The sequence below is a fragment of the Melospiza melodia genome, chromosome 3 (assembly GCF_035770615.1).
Source record: "Melospiza melodia melodia isolate bMelMel2 chromosome 3, bMelMel2.pri, whole genome shotgun sequence".
NCBI lineage: Eukaryota > Metazoa > Chordata > Aves > Passeriformes > Passerellidae > Melospiza > Melospiza melodia.
In genome coordinates this window covers 46,865,051-46,883,542 of record NC_086196.1, presented here as the reverse complement: position 1 = coordinate 46,883,542, position 18,492 = coordinate 46,865,051, and the positions used below count along the sequence as shown (strand labels likewise).

At 40.8% G+C, this 18,492-nt stretch overlaps 1 protein-coding gene across 1 annotated transcript in view; it reads right to left on the bottom strand.

The window, feature by feature from the left end:
- Positions 1 to 2,044, bottom strand: part of NID1 (nidogen 1) — a 43,021-nt gene extending 40,977 nt beyond the window's left edge. Inside the window, exon 1 of the mRNA XM_063151603.1 lies at positions 1,838 to 2,044. Within this exon, the coding sequence (XP_063007673.1) occupies positions 1,838 to 2,044 (207 nt within the window). The remainder of the gene's footprint in view (positions 1 to 1,837) is intronic.
- Between the last annotated feature and the right edge of the window lie 16,448 nt (positions 2,045 to 18,492).

Sequence of the window (18,492 nt, the reverse complement as noted above, 5' to 3'; positions counted from 1 at the left end):
AAAGTTCAGTGCAAGAAAAAGCCTCTGCATAGTGTATAGACCGATACTGAAATGCCATTCATTAAAACTGCCCATTCTCAGTACTGAGAGATGCTGGCAGAGTCCTGGAAGTGATTTGGAAATAGACACTGCATGGCTATTCTTTCAGGCAAAAACTAATTAGAACTGTTCCTGTTTGAGGGCGGGGCAAGTAACAGGGTCATTAAACTAAAGAAACCTAGACTGGTAAGTCAATTTACTGCTCTTAGAAAACTCTGTCCTGTCTCTGTGGCTTACCTGACATGATACTTGTTATCTTTGCTTCTCTGTGGCTGAGTATACAGTCCACTATGTTTCAACAATATTTTTGTGCTTTTAAAAGTGTATTTTTTATGTGGTTTGACTAATCAGTGACCAAATTAGAGTATAGAAGGCAAGACAATGAACTAAGGGTCAAACTGAAGTCTGAACTCCGCCTAATATTTTATTTCAGTCAGCTTCAGTGAACAACATCCATTTTCCACACAAATCCCTCAAAATTTTAGATTTCAGATATGATGTCAGGATTTATCTAAGTAGTGGCAGTATGGACAAAGAAAAGGAGTGTAACTTAAGTGTCAGCACTAATACACCTCAGCGTAGCACAAGCAAGTTATAGCTTGAGTGAGTACCCATGAAACAGATTCAAGTGCATGGGAACTACATCAAATTTTGAATGACTGCAATCACATGGAGCTCTAGTTTCCCAAGTGTCTCCATGTAGGTTAATCCACTGAATTGTCTCTTAGATCCATGATACTAAACCACACTGCTTTATCTGGCCAGGGAGGTGAGATGACATTTATCAGATTAATACACTAAACACATTGTGCCTTCCCTACCAAAACTTTTCTAAACATGCTACTCAGCATGTTCAATTGCTAACCTAGGTGGGGCTTAAGGGGAAAGAGGCAGTGATAAAGTGTGCAGTACCCTTGCAGTGTTCAGAAGACATGCTGCCATTTTAAACTGTTCTCCTTATGGCTGCTTTTGAGCAGCTCTGCCCCAGACAATCTGTTTTAAATCAATCCCACCTTCAAATACTGAACACCCTCCATCAGCTATACACATGCACATAGCACTCTGGGATGCAGATCCAGCTGTGAGACACGCACACAGGCTGAAATGTGCTTGCAGCCCAAAGCCTGCAATTACTGTGGATATGGACTTCCTCCTCTTTGATCACTCTTATTGTCTCCACATATTTCCTCAACCTTTTCCACTCTATAAATTTGTAAACAAGGAGGCCACACATATTCTTCACAGAGAAATTATGGCCTGTGCAAGACCATCAAGGATGCTTTAAGAGAATCAAAGCAACGAACACCTGAGAGTGCCCAAGACATTGCGGAACAGAAAGGTCTCCCAGCGCTTAGAGGTGCAAGTCTCCAACAGGTTAGGCTGCTGGTTGGACACCCTATTTCAGTTTTGTGACTCTGGCATGCTGAAACACACAAAGCAGACCACAACGAGGACGTTTCTGCGCTGAACACTCTGCATAAGTGCAGAAAGCGCCTGGGGATGGCATTCACTCCGGCTAATCGATTGCATTTTCTTTGCGCTCCTACTATCTGTTGCATTGTCTCCCAGCGGAGGCTGTGCACCTAGAAAAATCTGCCCCGGCCATAGTGTGAGAAGGGAATTAACACGGCCCGATATCTGACTGAACACAACTGGAACAATTAAGCTCTTTGGACCGACCTCTGACCTCGGCACTCACGCAACCCACAAGCACCACCGCGCACCCACCCAAAGCTCCCCGAGGAGTGCCCAGGAGCGGTTCCGACCCGCGGGCAGCCAAAGGGGGCCCCACACTCACATAGAGGGAGCGCACGGCCGCGCCGTAGAAGTGCAGCGCCGCGCTCAGCTCCAGCGCCGCCGAGCGCACATCGTCCCCGGGCTCCAGCGCGGCATCGCCGCTCTCCTCGCCGTGGGGCAGCAGCTGCAGCGGCTCTGCGGGCAGCGCCAGGAGGGGCAGCGCCAGGGCCAGCAGCGCCCAGCGCGGGCAGCTCGGCGGGGCGCGCATCCCGGCGGCTCCCGGCGCCCGCGGCAGCTCCGCTATAAGCGCGGGCAGCGGGGCCGGCGGAGCGGGGGGGCCGCGGCCAATGGCTGCGCGGGGCGGGCGGAGCGGCGGCCCCGGCACCCCGAGCGGGGCTCAGCAGCGGGATCCGCCACGGGGAGCGCTCCCGGCCCGGGGCTTGGCCCGCGGGAGCAGAGCGGGGTCCGGCAGCCCGCCGGGACCGACCCTCGGAGCGCTCCGGGGGCGCGGGGATGGGGACGCTCGGCCGCTCTCGGGATCAGTGTCGCCTCTGGGGCGCGAAACTCGCGGCGCTAAGTCGGTGCGGGGTCGTAGGCATCCGGCAGATGCTTTCAAAGCACCGCGGCTCTCCGCCAGAGCCAGTGGGGTTTCTGCGTTAGCTTGGAAAATGTCTGCTCAAAGGGACTCAAGCCGCCGCAGTACTTCCCAACAGCCAGAGCACCGAGACCAAATACCAAAATCAACATGAAATAAAAATATGAATCCCCATGCTGTCTTCTGAAATAATTATGATACCAGGTGCTCATTGTCGGGGGTAAATGAATAAATGAATTGGAACGTGTTTCATAAATTTACACCATCCATGTCAGAATTGCATTGGTTGTAAAACAAAACTAAAAAACAAGTAAAATAAATCTACAAACAAAAAAAAATTGCTGATGATATGAAATACGGAGAAAAAATATGGTATATGTAATTATTTTACTTCTGACTATGTCTTCTTGTTTTATAGTGTAGTCCTGCTTCCTTGGAACACTCAGAAGCAAGTGAAGAATGGTTATATTTCATATATTTTTCCTAAAGCTACCAAGCGAGGACAGCAGTATTTAGGGATTAAATCTTGGCTAGTCAAGAATATGCTGTGATATGTCCATAGAAGGTTTACAACAGATAACCATCTAAGAAAGGCAGCTGAAATGTTACCCACATACTTTTTGCATGGCTTTTTACTTTAAATGCTTGCGCTTCTTATTTTCCTTGTAAGAAAGCGTGATTTTGCATTTGGCAAATTGCAACAGCACAAGACATTCCTGGGTAGAGCTATAACCATGCCAGCCTAAAGGGGAAACACATCTAGTCACCATTATTACTAACATCTATTTACTAGGGTTCTGTATGTCAGTGAAAACAGTCACTGAGACAAAGTAGCATGCAGGTCCAGGAGGAAGATGAGTCTGCTCTCCTTGAGATACTCGCTGTACTTTCACCTGCAACATCCTTCCAGATTTTCAGAGCCTCTAAGACAGTAACCGGTGGATTCATGGAATCCATGGCTTTATATATCCAGGAATATGTGGCTAACCACTGCCACAAGAGCAGCCTTTTGGCTGGATCACCTCCATATCTGAGCACAGACGTACAGACAAAGATGACTCAACATCCAGCTAAGGTATCTTTCTCCTCATCTGACAAATCAATGCTCAACCACAAGACAACTCTAAGTTCTTACATTGTTTGTGTGCCCTGGCATACCACCAGCTGCCTTCACTACAAAATCATCTTCCTATTACAAACCTGCCCCCCATCATAAGCCTATTTCCAAATTTGCAGAACCAGTTCTTGTGCAACACAGTTCCATAGCAAAGAGAAAGCCTTAATTAACCCCCACGGTAACATATGCACATTCACAAGAGAATAATTTCTATTTGGCTTGATGTTTTCCACATCCACATTTACTAGAACAGTGAGACTCAACAAAAGGAAAACATAACCAAAACAAGAAGAAAATCCTGAGGGGGTAACATTTTCCTGTCAAATTTATATGATTTCCTAGTATTATATCCAGAAGATGAAGGGCAGGGACTACTGAGAATCTAGAAGCTTAGTGTAGTAAATGTGAAATAGATTTGAAGGCTCAAGAGTTAAGTATCTTCATCTGCATGTTTAAAACATGGGGTAATAGCCATGTTAGGGTAAACCCTTTGTCCATTAGTCAGCATATTGAGATTGTTTAGTCTATACTTACCTTAAGAGGATTGCAATGTTTCTGTTGTAATTGCAAGTTTACCTTCTATACAGCTTCCACTGTGAGGAGTTTTAAACACTGTTAGTTCTAAGACAAGTAAATAAACTTCCCGTTGTCCTTTCTAGCATCTTCAGTAAGGACCTAAAAAGGGGATGGAAAAGCACGTTTGCTTATATTGTAATTAATTGCGAGATATTGGTTGGTAACGCCAAACAGAGTGGAGAATGCAAAAGACTCCAGCAAGATTTAAAAATAGAGGGAAAGTATTTAAATGCAAACTGGAATGTTCCAATTGAGGAAGACCTTCCAGAAAGTCTTTCATAGCTGGTAAAAACCAAGAACTCCATATTTCCATTGGATATTAAATCAATATGGCAGCAGTTTACAAAGCAACAGTACTCCCTGAGCAGCCACTGAGAACCTGCACAACAAACCTGGGTTCATTTTGTTACAAGGAGGTGACTTTTTCTGAAGGTGTATAATGACACTGCTTTTCCAGAGATTGCTTGTGAGATCAGAGGTGTCGCAGAAAATTCACCACTGGAAAGAATTCAGACTGAAACCAAAAATAAAGATCAGGGGACAAAAGGAAATTGCTAAAGAACTGAACATATGTACTTGATTGAGATCATGCTTCAAAGATACATATCATCTTCAACTCAAATATCTGAAGAGGGGTACCAAACAGATGGAGGAATTAAATGGGTGAGTTTGACTATTAAAGGTGACTAGGACACTGAAATAACTAAAGAAACCATCTGTCAGCAAATGCTTCCTTACCATGGGGTCTATTTTCAGGTAAATCATGGATGAGGCATAGTGGAAGCAGAATGATAGAAATCTTTGAGAAGTCCACACTAGGTTGATCAGATCACTAAGCAATAGACCTTAAGGAATAATCCTGCATTTAACAACAAATTGAGACAGTCCAACAGATCTGACTTGAGGTTCTATGTTCATACAATGCTAAAATAGCTCACAGATATACACACATGACATCATCATATTGCAAAAGTTCCATAACTCCCCAGTGATTTCTCATTGACAACTCCTCACAGCACAGCCAACACACTCCAACTCTCCTCACCCAGCTAACCCACTCTTTTGTAGCACTCATCTTCTTACTGGACACAGCTGTGGCCTATTAAGGGCAGGGCTGCTCCTAATCTTTGGTGATTAGTACAGCTGCAACTCCTCAGGTGTGAGGCTACTTTCTGCACTATATTTTCCTACATTCTATCCATCCACACATGCACACGTATGTTTGAGCGCTTCACTGTCTAAATGTGAGGAGATTTGGAAAAGAGGGTAAAGATATGGAGAAGCCTGACCTTCTCAAGCCCCTCCCCAGGTTTCATTAACAGAGAAAACAGAGCTAGCCTTCCATTTGCTGGCATGACTGGAGTAAGGAAAGTAATGCCCTGGGCCTCCCACGATGATATTCTGCTGTCCAATGACAACAAAGCATTTTAGTGGATGGATCAAAGGACAGGGTAACCATGTGGTCATAAACTGGAGACAACTGAGTATTTGGGATACTGGCAGGAAAGAATAGTACTGAGGTCTGCTGAGAAGGAGCATTTTTTAGAGAGACAAGGTCATGGGAATCAGAGAGTCACAAGCAAAGGCAAAGCTCACAGGAAGATCATGGAGTGCACATCATAAATTTAAATCACTCTGTTTTAGAACTTAATGTTCATTGTTCACTAGAGTGGAACACAATGAGACTCCTTCTGTAACTCTACATGAGCCCCTATCACCAGGCAGGGCACATAACTCTTGAGCATCTTCAAAAAAAATGCATTTTGTAGCAGAAGTCTCTACAGAAAGAAACTAATTCTGAGGCACTCTTAGATGCTTTTGAGAAGAGGTTCACATGAATGGCGATATTAATTCTTGGCCTCTGCATTAGAGCAGAATATAGCAGATTGTAGAGTCCCTTCTTTTTCTCTCATGCAGAACTATTGCAGGGCAACAAAAGGGCAGCAAATCTGCAGGACAATCTTCTTGGAAACTCATATCCTGTTCTGGAGAAGAGCTGGGCAAGAACGGGAATGTGTTAACCCTTGGCCAGTGACCTGGTCAGCCCAGGAGAGCTATGCTGCTGTAACACAATGGTACACGGCAGCAGCAGATTCCTGCCCTGGAGCAGGGCAAGGAGAAACAGAAGTTCTTAGACCCTTCCTAGGTCTGGTGCAAGGAGATACTTTGTATTTCTGGGGTTCTCTTAATTTATTTCTATCTCTCATTATTAGAGCTGGTAACTATCTTAATAGGGGACAGAAAAAACCTCAAAGAAGAAGTAATACTTGTACAGAGTTATGAACACTTTTTTCATCCCAATTTAATATCTAGGAAAAATTAGATGGAAAATGGAACAGAAAAATATCAGCACTGTAAAATGGCTAGACAAAAAAAACCAGCCTTACAATCCTCCCACCTGACATGTAGTCATATGTAAAATATGACTTTTTAATATATATATTTTCAAAATATCCTTCTTACATCCTAATGTTTGATCTCTTTCCAGAACAGATTCTCTAATCCAGTAAGAATTCCAGAACTTCTCTGTAGTAAGAGAGAATTGTAACGGGGCCAGAGAATATATAATTAGTCTCCTATTTAAATATTCAGCTCGGCAGTAACTACTACATCTACTTCAACTCTTACTGTTCTGTTATTATCTAAAGGTTTTTGCTTTATGCCATAAAAATCTCCAAACAGACAATAAAAATCACTTCAGAGTTTTAAAAAATGCAGCGAAGACAGGAAGACAAAATGTACAATCATTTTCTCATACACATAAAAACCAGTTACAATATGTAGGAACATTGTTTTTCAAACAATGGGAATGGGATGTGGAAAACCAGTTTGAATGGAACAGGAAGACAGCTATGGAAAAGGTATCATTTGCCACCTATCTTCTCCAAGACTAAGGAAATAATCACTCTGACCCACTGATAATTGTGTCAGATTTCGGAACAGAGATATTACACACAGGTAAAATACATATCCTTGTAGTCTGGCAAAGTATTTAGTATTGTACTAGTATTTAGTACTTCTCAAGTTAAACCATTGTTTCAGATTGAATGTGCACCCAAACCAAAGGCAACGATAAATGTTGTGTTCTCTTTTATGTGGCATCCAGATTTTTACTGTGAATTTCAGGTGCAGATGTAACACATAAAAAATAAATGCCCATTGAGTATCAACAGCAAAGCTTCTAGATGACAATCAGAAAGTAAAGAGAGGCCAAGCACAGATCTGATGCTTGTGGAGGCTGAAAATTCTCTAACAAATGGTTACATCCTCAGCTTTTCTACAAACATTCAGAAAGGCTAGTAAAGTCTGAAACACTGACACAGTCTTTCCTGTGACAGCCAAGCAACTCTCTCACATCAGCTTCTTGTGTCTGCAGAGCAGCCAGCCAGCCTCACAGAGCCTGGCTCTGCCTGGATTCTCTGCCTGCTAGAATAATATATCTTGCAACAATTGTCATTCAGAAAGAGTATATGATTTCTCAGATGGGTCTAAATGTTCACAACAATTCAGACAAGACAACCTGTTTTCCCCCATGATTATTGAATGATGTTTTTTACAAGGAAAACATCTTATATGTGAAACTGATCTTTCTGGAGTGGAAACCATTGCCCAAGTTTGTGAAATTCACTCAGGAGAATCTATCATTACCTTAAGTGACTGTGAGTAAAACACAGAAATTGACTTTCATTCAGGATAGGTGGTGCAGTGGTGCAACCAAGGCCAACAGTTTTAATTACTGCTTTTTACAAAAGGACCAAATTAGGGAAGAAATATTTAATCAATATAACACCTATTCTCATAAACTGCATGGTCTCAAAATTAGGTTGTGGTTTATCCTTACATGTAGATGTATTTGTGAAAGCCCTGCAGAAAGGAAGAACAAAGTTCCCCCTAATTCCATGCTTGGCTAGATGAACACTAGGTATTCATATTTCCTTTAATGAGGCTGCTTGTAAATGTTTTCATTTTTTGTTAAGGTCTACTGGGAAAGAATATTCCTTCATCCAAAAAAGAGGATGTAAACATTGCCTATGTCTCCTGGTCAGCTGCTCAAGGTTGGCTACACCAAAGGCTTTTTGCCTTCTGGAATCCAGTCAGCACACCCCAAAGCTTCTTATAAGTTACTGAAATTTAGCTGTGATAATAAATCATAATTTTCTGGGGGGAGGGGGTGGGGTGAGGGGGTGGATGTGTGTGCTTAAAGGTAAAACTTGCCTGAGAATGGCTGAATCATAACCTTTGACTCCAAGAACATTGTCAACAGGCAAAATTTTGGAGTGACAATTCTGCCAATCACTCCACACAAAATGTTAAAAAATTGATGGATATCAATTCAGTAGTTTCATAGTTTATTTTTTTAATTATTTTTCTTCTTTTTTAATTCTTCATAGGTTTTCCAGTGTCTTGAATTGAAATTTTAGCTATGAGGTGACATAAGTATAATAACTTATTCTTAGATTAGACATGTGTGAATTCAAGAACTGACTGTACATTTTCAACCTGAAGACCTAATTTGTGTGCTTGGGGGCAAGTTATGTTTAAAATATTGGACACAGAACATGTAGATGGTTGTAACACACCAAACATTTCAATGCTGAAAGAAGATATTTTTTTTTTTGCTCCTTTTTTAAACTGTGTAAAGGCTGTGAACTTTACCCTGACTTGAAACAGTCCAGATTCAAAAAGACCCAGGAGTAATTCCATGAATTACAGCTATTTATCCTTTCTGACCCAAGGATTTATATTGCTGTTCACTTCACTTGGAATCTGCAGACTAATAGAAGCAATGGCCCACTCACTTCTTCCCAGAGTTTAGTGTTTTAGAGTAGGATGTAACACTATAGTTTTGCCACAAAGCAACAATAAAACACGGGGATCTGCACTAAAGTCACTCAGCACAGAAACAATTGCATTGCCCTAGGGAAAAAAACAGGCTTGATTTGCAAACCCTGGGATTGATGCAATAACTCATTCACTGGAGAAGTGACAGGGTGAGAGCACGAAAAGTCTTTTCTACAAGAGGTTGCTAGAAACAAAGTCCTTATGTATATACATTCCCAGCTGAGAGAGGGACAGAGGGTGCTCCCTGAGGCCAAGTAGCAAGGACTGGATTGTGTCCAAGCTACTAACCCCAGACCTCACTGGAGTGTCCACCCTGCAGAGCATTTAGCCCTCAACATCTGCTGGGCTACTGCAGCCCTAAGACACGTCTTTTTTCATTCTTCCCCCTCTCGCCCACTCGTGTTCAGTGTGTCTGAAATAAAATGAACCATTACAGAGACCAGCAGTGGTTTAGTTAAAGCACAAAACTAAGGGTGTGTCACATACCAAAGCCTGTGACATGAGGGAATGTGCAGGTATCTGAAGTCGCAAAGCCTCTGAGCTAGCTCTGGAGGATGAGAAAGGACAAGAACAAAGTCTGGTTGCGGATTGTGTCTGCCTTTTGAGTGTGATCCTTGGAGCAAACTGTTGCCAGACCACTCTGTGTTTTGTCATGGGAAGAGCCTTTTGGGGTGGGCAGGAGATCAGCTAGCACTTGGGCAGATATTCAGGTGTTCAGTGCATGAGGGAGATCCTTGGCCATCTCTCATTTAGGAGTACAGAGGTACCTGTGCACCTGCGTCAGAGGTGGGTTTCTAACCTTGTCAAGGGGGAGAGACAGCAGACTGTTACAAAAGAAAGGTAACAGCTACATCAAACCAGCAAAAAATGTAAAAGCTACACTAGCAAATGAAAAGTTACCAAAGCCTTTTCAGGCAATTACTGGTTCTTGCTCTGCAGTCATTATTGGACCTCCAACTAGACGACCTCACCTGTCCCGCCTTCTCTCCCTTGAGCTCCCTGAACTTCCTTCTCCTTTACCTTTTCCCCACAAGGGCCTTTAACACTGTACTGGTTATCTGTATCTTAGTTTCCTTCTTTATCTTTTTTCAGAAGAGTCTTTTTATTAACCTTATGGGATCTTAAGGCTGACCCTCTTTATGGCTCATTGACCAGTTCTCATTCCTTGAGTTCTTTCTCAGAGAAACTCACGCCCGTTTCCCTTTAGTTGTAAATCTTTTATGATTCCCTCAAACTTCCTGCATGAAAAACATCTGAATGTTTTCCAGCAGCGAAGATCTTTCAAAGTTACTCAGTTGCACAGTTCTGCCAGCATGGGTTGTACTTATTTACAAGTAAGGCCGCTAAACTTGAGGAAATAACTTAGGAAAGAAAAGGTATTATCCAAAACAAAACTGTCTGGTCCTTAATTCTCTATTTTTATTTGAAATAGATAATAATTGTTGATTATGATTTTATGCATTTAATGCATTTGTGCCTTAAAGTGCTCATCCTATCCAGCAACACATCCATCCTTAGAGCCATTAAATACAATACAAAATTCTCATTTAGACACCCTTATTCAACTTGTCACAGCTTGTATAGTCCAAAAATAATTAGAGAATAAATTGTTGAAAACAAATAATTGGGAAAAAATATGTACTACATTGAACAGAAGTTTTAACAAAATTATTGATTTTCTGGTGGATATTAACCTTTTTATCATCTGAGGAGGAAAAATAACTTCTGAAGAATGAACCACAGCATTTGAACAAACAAGAGTATTGTGCTCTTTCTGAGGGAAATCTGCTGTTCTTGTTTCTTCCATTTAGTAAATAAAATTCAGTTTTTTAAGTACTCAGACCAGGATTTTGTCTTTTCCAAAATAATTTTTTTTCCTGTGGCTTATTCCCTGCAATAGTGATAAAACATAAAGCAGATTTTCACACAGCAATCACGATACAATATTCTCAAAATCATGATGTAAGAGTTTCAACAGCATTTTCCATTTGTCTCCACCCTTCCAAATTTCAAGACCTTTTTATATGATTTAAGAAACATTTATTGTTATTCCACTTTCCAAAGAGAAAAATTCAGGTATCAAAGAAATACAGTTCGTCCACCTGGCAAATCAGAAGACACATAGGAAACTCAGTGAAGGTTTCCTAGCAATCAGAAGCAGCTTTCTAAAGTGGAGCAGATCATGTTTCTACCCAAGAAAATCCAATTTCAGCTAATTATCCACTCTATGAGTATGCAGAGTGTGAAGTTGTGCAGTTATTCCTAAAGCTCACAAGCCTCAGAAAAAGCTCACCAACTTGAGATTCTCTGTGGGCTACCACATGGCAAAAATTAATGAAAAAACCATCCCAAAGAAAAATTAGGAGTCAAATTTTTTACAGTGAATATGTAACAAAGGATTCTGTTGCTGGCTGCCAAATTCAGCCCCATTGGGGAGGATATGACTGACAAATTACAGCTTAGTAAGCAGGGAAAGATACAAACACTTATGAAACAATTTTCATTCTGTGTGGTAGAGGAATTATCTGCAAGCTGTTTCTGTTCTCTGTAAATTGTGCCATTACTTTGAAAACAGGATGTATGCTTCAGAGTAAAGTAAAACAAACAGATTAATTCAAGAGCATAAAGCCACCCCTGACAGCGCAGTATTGTTCAAACAACCGTCTTCTTCAAGGACAGCAAAATACAAAGGTAGGACAATTAGAGAGGAAATTCTGTTTTGTATGATTCTCGTCTGAATAAAACCTTACCTTTGAAGTTTCCAGAGCATCGTGTCCATTTTGCTTGGCAAAGTACAACCAAGACTAAATTAGTTTTCTTCCTTGCTGATGCTTCTTCCCAGGTATTCATCAGCATGCCCTGCATGCTTCATGCATCTAAGTGTTGTCCAAAACTTGGGAACATTTCTGCCTGAGTATTTGCAGCCTTGGGGCTTATATTCAACTGCACATAAGTTACATGTACAGAAGAACTTACAAGTGCATTATCCTTATTATTTCACTGCCATTAATGGTAATAACTTTTCTACTTTCTACGATTTCTGAACATTCCCTACAGTGTATTACAGTTTTCAGACTGACTTAAACAGCAATCCCTCCAGATTGCTCAGCCTTGCCTGAGGTCAGGACATTTTTCATTTCCAAACAGCCGATCTTCTCTGAACATGCTTTTCCCCTCTTGGTACCAGACATAAATATTTGTTGCATGTGCTGCTTCAGCAGAGTAACAACTCAGTTACTGTCCCAATATCTGAACCAGCTGCTCTCAGCTGCTCCTGCTGTGGCAGAGCCAGACCCAAGACTAAGAGGAAGCCTGTTGGACTCAGTAATCTTATCCCATACTTTCAGGTCTTTTTTCAATTAAGAAGGAACAACCAGGGAGAATAAAACCTGTACGTCAGAAAGGAGTCAAATGAGAGCAGGATGGTGGGAAAGCAAAAGAGAATTTGAGTCTTTCAAGTGAGAGGATACAAGTATTAGGCCTGTCACAACCAGCATTTGTTTGTGCAAGTTGCCCCGATGACTTAAAGAAGGGGGCTGGTAATGAAGAAAAGCACAACTTGGGCTATCCAGTCCTGCAGGCAAAGAAGCAAGACATGGACTGCTGCCTAACCATGTGTGCACTCCCAGCCATGCCAAATGAAAGCCAGGGTCTGCTGATCCTGCTGGTCTTGGCACCCTGCAGGATAAAATGGATCTCTCTAATGGATCAAAGATTTCTCTTACCTCCAGCAGTGCTCGGCTAAGACAAGTGAACTCTCTAAATGAGCATCTGCTGGTTTTAAATAAAAGAGAAATGCTGCCACTCAGTAATAACGAAGGACGCTTGAAGAGATGAAAGGAATAGTCAGGCCTGTCTTGCTAAGCACAAGAAGGGCCCTGGTACTGGTGCAAGGAGCAAAAACTGGGTGAAGTTAGTTCCAACCAAAAAGAGAACAGCACAAGAACAGCACAGATGCTAAAAGGATTAAACACTGTGTTTAGAAGTTATCCCTTGTCGAGCTTGACTCCTGCTTCCTATGTCTAGTAGTTTATTTCTGTCTTCAGACTCTATTCAGTGAGGGTTAAAGACTTGGTGTGGCAGACTTTCACAGCTGGTAAACTGCAGCTATAGCAAAGCAGAAGCTGAAGGCTTCAGCAGCTTTTTCCCTGGCAGAGGTCTCCTACTGTAAAGCCAACCAGTAAAGATTCAAGCATATGCTGTTCAACACGAGTGGGATACAGTACAGGACACTTTTCTCACTGTTATACTTTGCAACCTCCAAAAGGTGACTTTGAAAAGTTGGCATCAAGATTGCTTGTGAACAGCCAAGAATCTATAGTATCACAGGGGAAGTGAAAATTCACCACAAAGGATGCACTATCCAGCCAAAGCCTGGAGGAGACTGAGTGGAAATCTCATTGTGGTCTTCAACATTCTCATGAGGGAAAGAGGAGGGGCAGGGACCAATCTCCTCACTCTGGTGATCAGTGACAGCACCCAAGGAAACAGGATGAAGCTGAGTCAGGGAAGGTTAGGTTACATATCAGGAAAAACTTTTTCACCCAAAGGGTGTTTGGCACTGGAAAAGGCTCCCCAAGAAAGTGGTCACAGCACCAGCCTCACACAGTCCAAGAAGCATTTGAGCAACATTCTCGGGAACACAATGTGATTATTGGGATTTCCTGTGCAGGGCCAGGAGTTGGACTTGATGATCCTGATAGGCCCCTTTCAACTCAGCATGTTCTATGGCTCTATGCTAAAGGATGTAAACCTCTGTTGTGCAGTTCCACAAAGATATTTCAAAATAGAAACAAGAAAACTGAACCCCCTGCCATGACAGACTGAGTGCAGTGGCTGTGCCTGCCAGCGTGTCAAGCCTTACACTTTGAAAGTGAGACAACCACAGCCTACCCCAGCCTTTTGGAGCCCTGTGCTGCAGGCTCCTTCTCTAGGGAAGCTGTTCCCCTCACGCTCCCAACCCCCTGCGGTCACAGACGGTGCTCACCGTCACTCATCATTGACCATTTCACAGATTTTCGGGGCTGTGGCGGGTGGCAGCTGGCACAGGCCGTGCTGGGAGGGAGCCACAGGACCCCACGCTGGCACACGGTACTCCCAGCGCAACGCTGCCCTCGGCTTTGTGGTTTTTCCATCGTGCTCGGTGCAGAACAGTAACAGCAGCACCCTCCGCTGGCCCTGCCGTGAAGGCACCCGCAGGGAAGGGGCTGATCGGAGCTGCTGCTAGACCTGTTACGGTAAATCTAGAGAAACACGCCTTTTTACTAGACTTATTAATAGGTCATGCCCTCTGTAAGCGGCCCCCAGCTCCCTCCAGTCACTAGGCACACACACGACGTAAAAGCAAGGTCAGGGACTGTAAACCTTATGCACAGAAAGAATGCTTAATTTTAGTGCTAATTACAAGACCCATAAACAGTGTTATAATATATGAAAATATGTATTCCCTAAACAGACTAATCTTAATTAGAACTTTAGTTAAATTACCAATCTTATTTTGGAGCTTGTAATTAAAAGTTAATATCTTTAATTTTTTTAATTTAATTATTAAAATTATTATAAACTATTGCCATTTATTTTCCTCCAAGATTTCTGGACATTGGATATGTGCAAAATTCAATGAAACAAAATAAAGGCACAACCTATGCCAGTGCACTGAGGAAGGCCTGGTGTCTGTGTGCATGGCAGCTTGCAAAAAATGTCTTTAGAAGTAGTGACTGATTAAGCACATTCAAAATATTTTAACTTGTTCTCTTTTTCTTTTAAGATCACCTTGCAATCACATTAGTGATTTAAAAACATTTATTCTGTGCAATTACAGAAACTCTACTTATATTGAGGTGTCCAATAATAAAACCGTAACGGTCCAGGTTGAAAATTATGGTCTACCTAAATCAGTTCATAATCAGGTGACATAATTTGAGGGGGTGAGAGGGATATTTGCTTTCTGTTTAGCATATGTGCATTCATGCAGAGCAGCAGTGGTTCCAAGAGCTGGCTGATATGGATATTTGATTCTGATTACTCTTACACAATTGTGTAACCAAAACCACCTTGACTGAAACTGGGAAAGGTCATTAATATTTCCTTACTGTAACTACATGGATGTGGATATTTATATGGAATTTAAATGGATAGACAGCATTTGAAATACCCTCTCCAAGTTCATGTAAGTAGCTAGATACTGAATACATCTGCAGTGACTGGAGTAATTCTTAGCACAAATATCTGGACACCCTAACCATGTGTAAGAATTCTCATTGGATTAGATCTTTAGCCAGTATATCATAGAAAAACGACTGAGATGTGTATATAGTGACTTCAACAAAGATAGGAGTCATATTTTCTCCCCTAAGTGGGGGGAGAAAATCAACATTAAGCGTCTCTGCTCAAAAAGACAAGTGGTGGCACTGTTAGTAAAGTTACTTACTCCAATTCTGGTAATGTTCAAGCTTTTTTTTAACAAATTGTCAGCGTGTGGGTTCCTAGGAGTTTAAAAATGTACTGATCTAGTATTAGCAAGGCAAATTTTTAAAAGCTCCTCATAAAATTGCTTAAATTTAAAAATGTTAAAAATTAGGTTGATGGTAATAGGAGCAAAGAATATATAATGAAAGCTAACACACTCAGACTGCTAAGTTTATATCAGTGAAATCCCTCTGAAAGGTTAGAATTTGTTAGTACTGAGTGTTCTGGATTTTCAATTACTTTGCATATATAGCTATCTATCTCAAAAATTAATAGAAACATTTATATGTCCTTAGTAATCTCAGGTTTTATGGTGAATTTTAAAAGGCTGATATTTTTCCATGTTCTCTGTCTTTCAGGAGAAAGCACAGAAAGCAAATTTTGGGTTTTTTTCCAAAATATATATCATGCCTTCTACCATTTAAATAATTTTTTATATACTGCTATAAGGGTTTTGTAAAGAGGATGCAGTGTGAAAACTAGCTTCATGTTTTCATTTTGCTTTAAATAGAAATTACTTTTTTTTTATTAAGTTCTGTAAACTTAATAAATAAAAACTATTTAGATTTAGTCTGTCTTCTGAAAATACTTGGAAGACTGAATTTTTCTTGTGTTACTCACTTACAGAGCCCTGTGGGGGAAACTGACCATGCATCTTCCCTACTGTCTTCTGGCTACCAAATTACACTCTTTTTTAATGCAAATTATCTGTGACATTTGTATTTTGCTACCCTTAATTAACAATTATTGAGAAATGTAATAAAACAGATTTGGTACGATTGTAACCAAATTATAACCAAAGCTGCCTGTTGAGAGACAGAGGCTTGCATAGGCTACCTTTGAAGATGCAGTCCTGGATATGAACCAACCTTCCTTTCTTTCTTTCCTTCTTTCTTTCTTTCTTTCTCTTTCTCTCCTTCATGTCTTTAAAATTTTTTTAGCACAGAACAACAGGACACACAGCAATGTAAAATAAATGGCCAAGTGCCATATACCTTGAAGGACTACAATTTTATACCTGTAGTTCTCAAAACCCCCAATACTTAGCAGGATATATGCTGGGACAAGCAGTCCCAAGAACTGCCAATCACTTTTGTCCCAGCTTTTGATTTTAGCTGTCACTGACGCTGTTGGCTGAGGCCTCTTTAGTGCATCTCTTGCATTTAAAACTATAGATTATGTTATGCAAATCTGAAAACATTTCATACCAGTTAGTAAAACTCAAATTCAGCTGCTCAGCTTCTTTCATTAAGGTAGATTGAAATTCTGTATATTTTTTCTATTAATTAATCATATGGCTATACCACCTTTCCTTAGCTGAGATTGTCATTACTTCTTAAAAAAATATGGGGCAACAAAATGTGGAAAATAGCCCCAAACCCAGCAGTTTCTGATGAAACATTCTCTGCAATGACATAGTTAAGATGAAGCAAATACAGCTGCATGCAGGAACACACCTCTTAGAACATTTTAATAGCAAACACGATTGAAGTCATTTTACTGCAAAGTTGTCCATTCTATAAAAGGATTGGAAATTTGCCATTGTGATATTCTGTATTTTACTCAAAAATAAACCACAGTCAGCACAGCTGGAGGTGATAGAAGTATGTCCAGGCCAAATACTGCCTGCTCTCCATCCCAGCTGTTAAATCTCTCCTTTCACAGCATGTACCACTGGATAGTTTCTAACCTCTCCTCTCTCCAGAATTTCTCAGCTCTCCCTGTACTTACAAAGAGATTTGATGCAAACCCTCATTTTACCAAACCTCAGCTCACATATATGTTAAACCTTACAGCCAACCATATCACATTTTAATAATTCTGGCTCTTCCTAAAACATTCATTGTGTTACCATTTTGTCCTCCTAAGTAAAGACCCTGCAGGAAAAACTTTCACTAAGGTAAAACTACAAAACACTTGCAAAGGTGTCCAAAACCTCACAGCAACAACCTTAATTCCATCATGCCCTAATATTTAAGTAGTTAATATCTTGTTACTTAATGCTAAGACATTATAAATTATTACCTAATTATAATTTAAATTATATTTAGTAATATATCAAGGATAACATTAATATAGCTATATAATGTGTTTTTCTTTTATAATTATCATTTATTATAAATTTATTGTCAAATATTATTATTAAGAAATTATAATTGTGGTAGTGCTGGTTTTGGCTGGGATGGAGTACATTTTCTTCTCAGCTGATAGAGTGCTATGTTTTGGATTTAGTACAAAAATGATGATTAATTGTTTGCTGGGGTTAAGCCACAATAATCGCCAAGATGCTTATTTAATATAATAAACTTACATAGACGTAGTTTTATGAAAAGAAATGAAAAAGACAGAGTTTTTGCTATCCACATGATGGTATCATCAAACAACTTGCTCGTGAGAATTTTACAAAAAACCCCAGAGGTTACAAAATGTCACTTACTGTCTCCAAGCAGAATTTCTCTTTCATGTCGTTCCTGTAAAAACATCTGCAACTCTGTTTCTTCAAACGTTCTCCTTTCTCTTTTCTTTTTTTTTTTACTTTTCTTTATTTTCTCTTTTTTACACTTTTACCGCTCTACTCCACCCACTAGGGCAATTTTTTCAGCTGGGCCATTTGAAGTCTAACGCACCCAATGTTCTGCATGATAAAACAAACATAAATTGCTGGCATGATTATTGCACTCATGAAAAGATCATCTTTTATTTTACAGTGTTTGAAACAAATGCAGTTCCGTTTATGGACATACAATACAACCTTGGCGTTTTTCCCCCAGGAAAACCAACATTTTTTTAAGCCAGATACTATTTTTTTCACATAAATGTATTTTAATGATGTTAAGGACGAGGAGATAAACCTCAGTCTATTTCTGCCACTGAGGCACAGTCCACAAGCAAGTAAACACTGCAGAATAAATCAGGACAATGCTGGTTACTGCTGTGCAACAGGGATAAATAAGGAAAAGCTGCCGGTCGGGACAGGAAACCGCCTGGCTAAATGCAGCTGGCTGGGGGACATGAACCTGTGTGAGAACCTCTATTCCTCTTGCAGGGGAGCTTTATGGAGAAAACAGGCTGGCACTGCGGAAAAGCCGCTGCCCTCAGCACACGCTGAGCTGGAGGG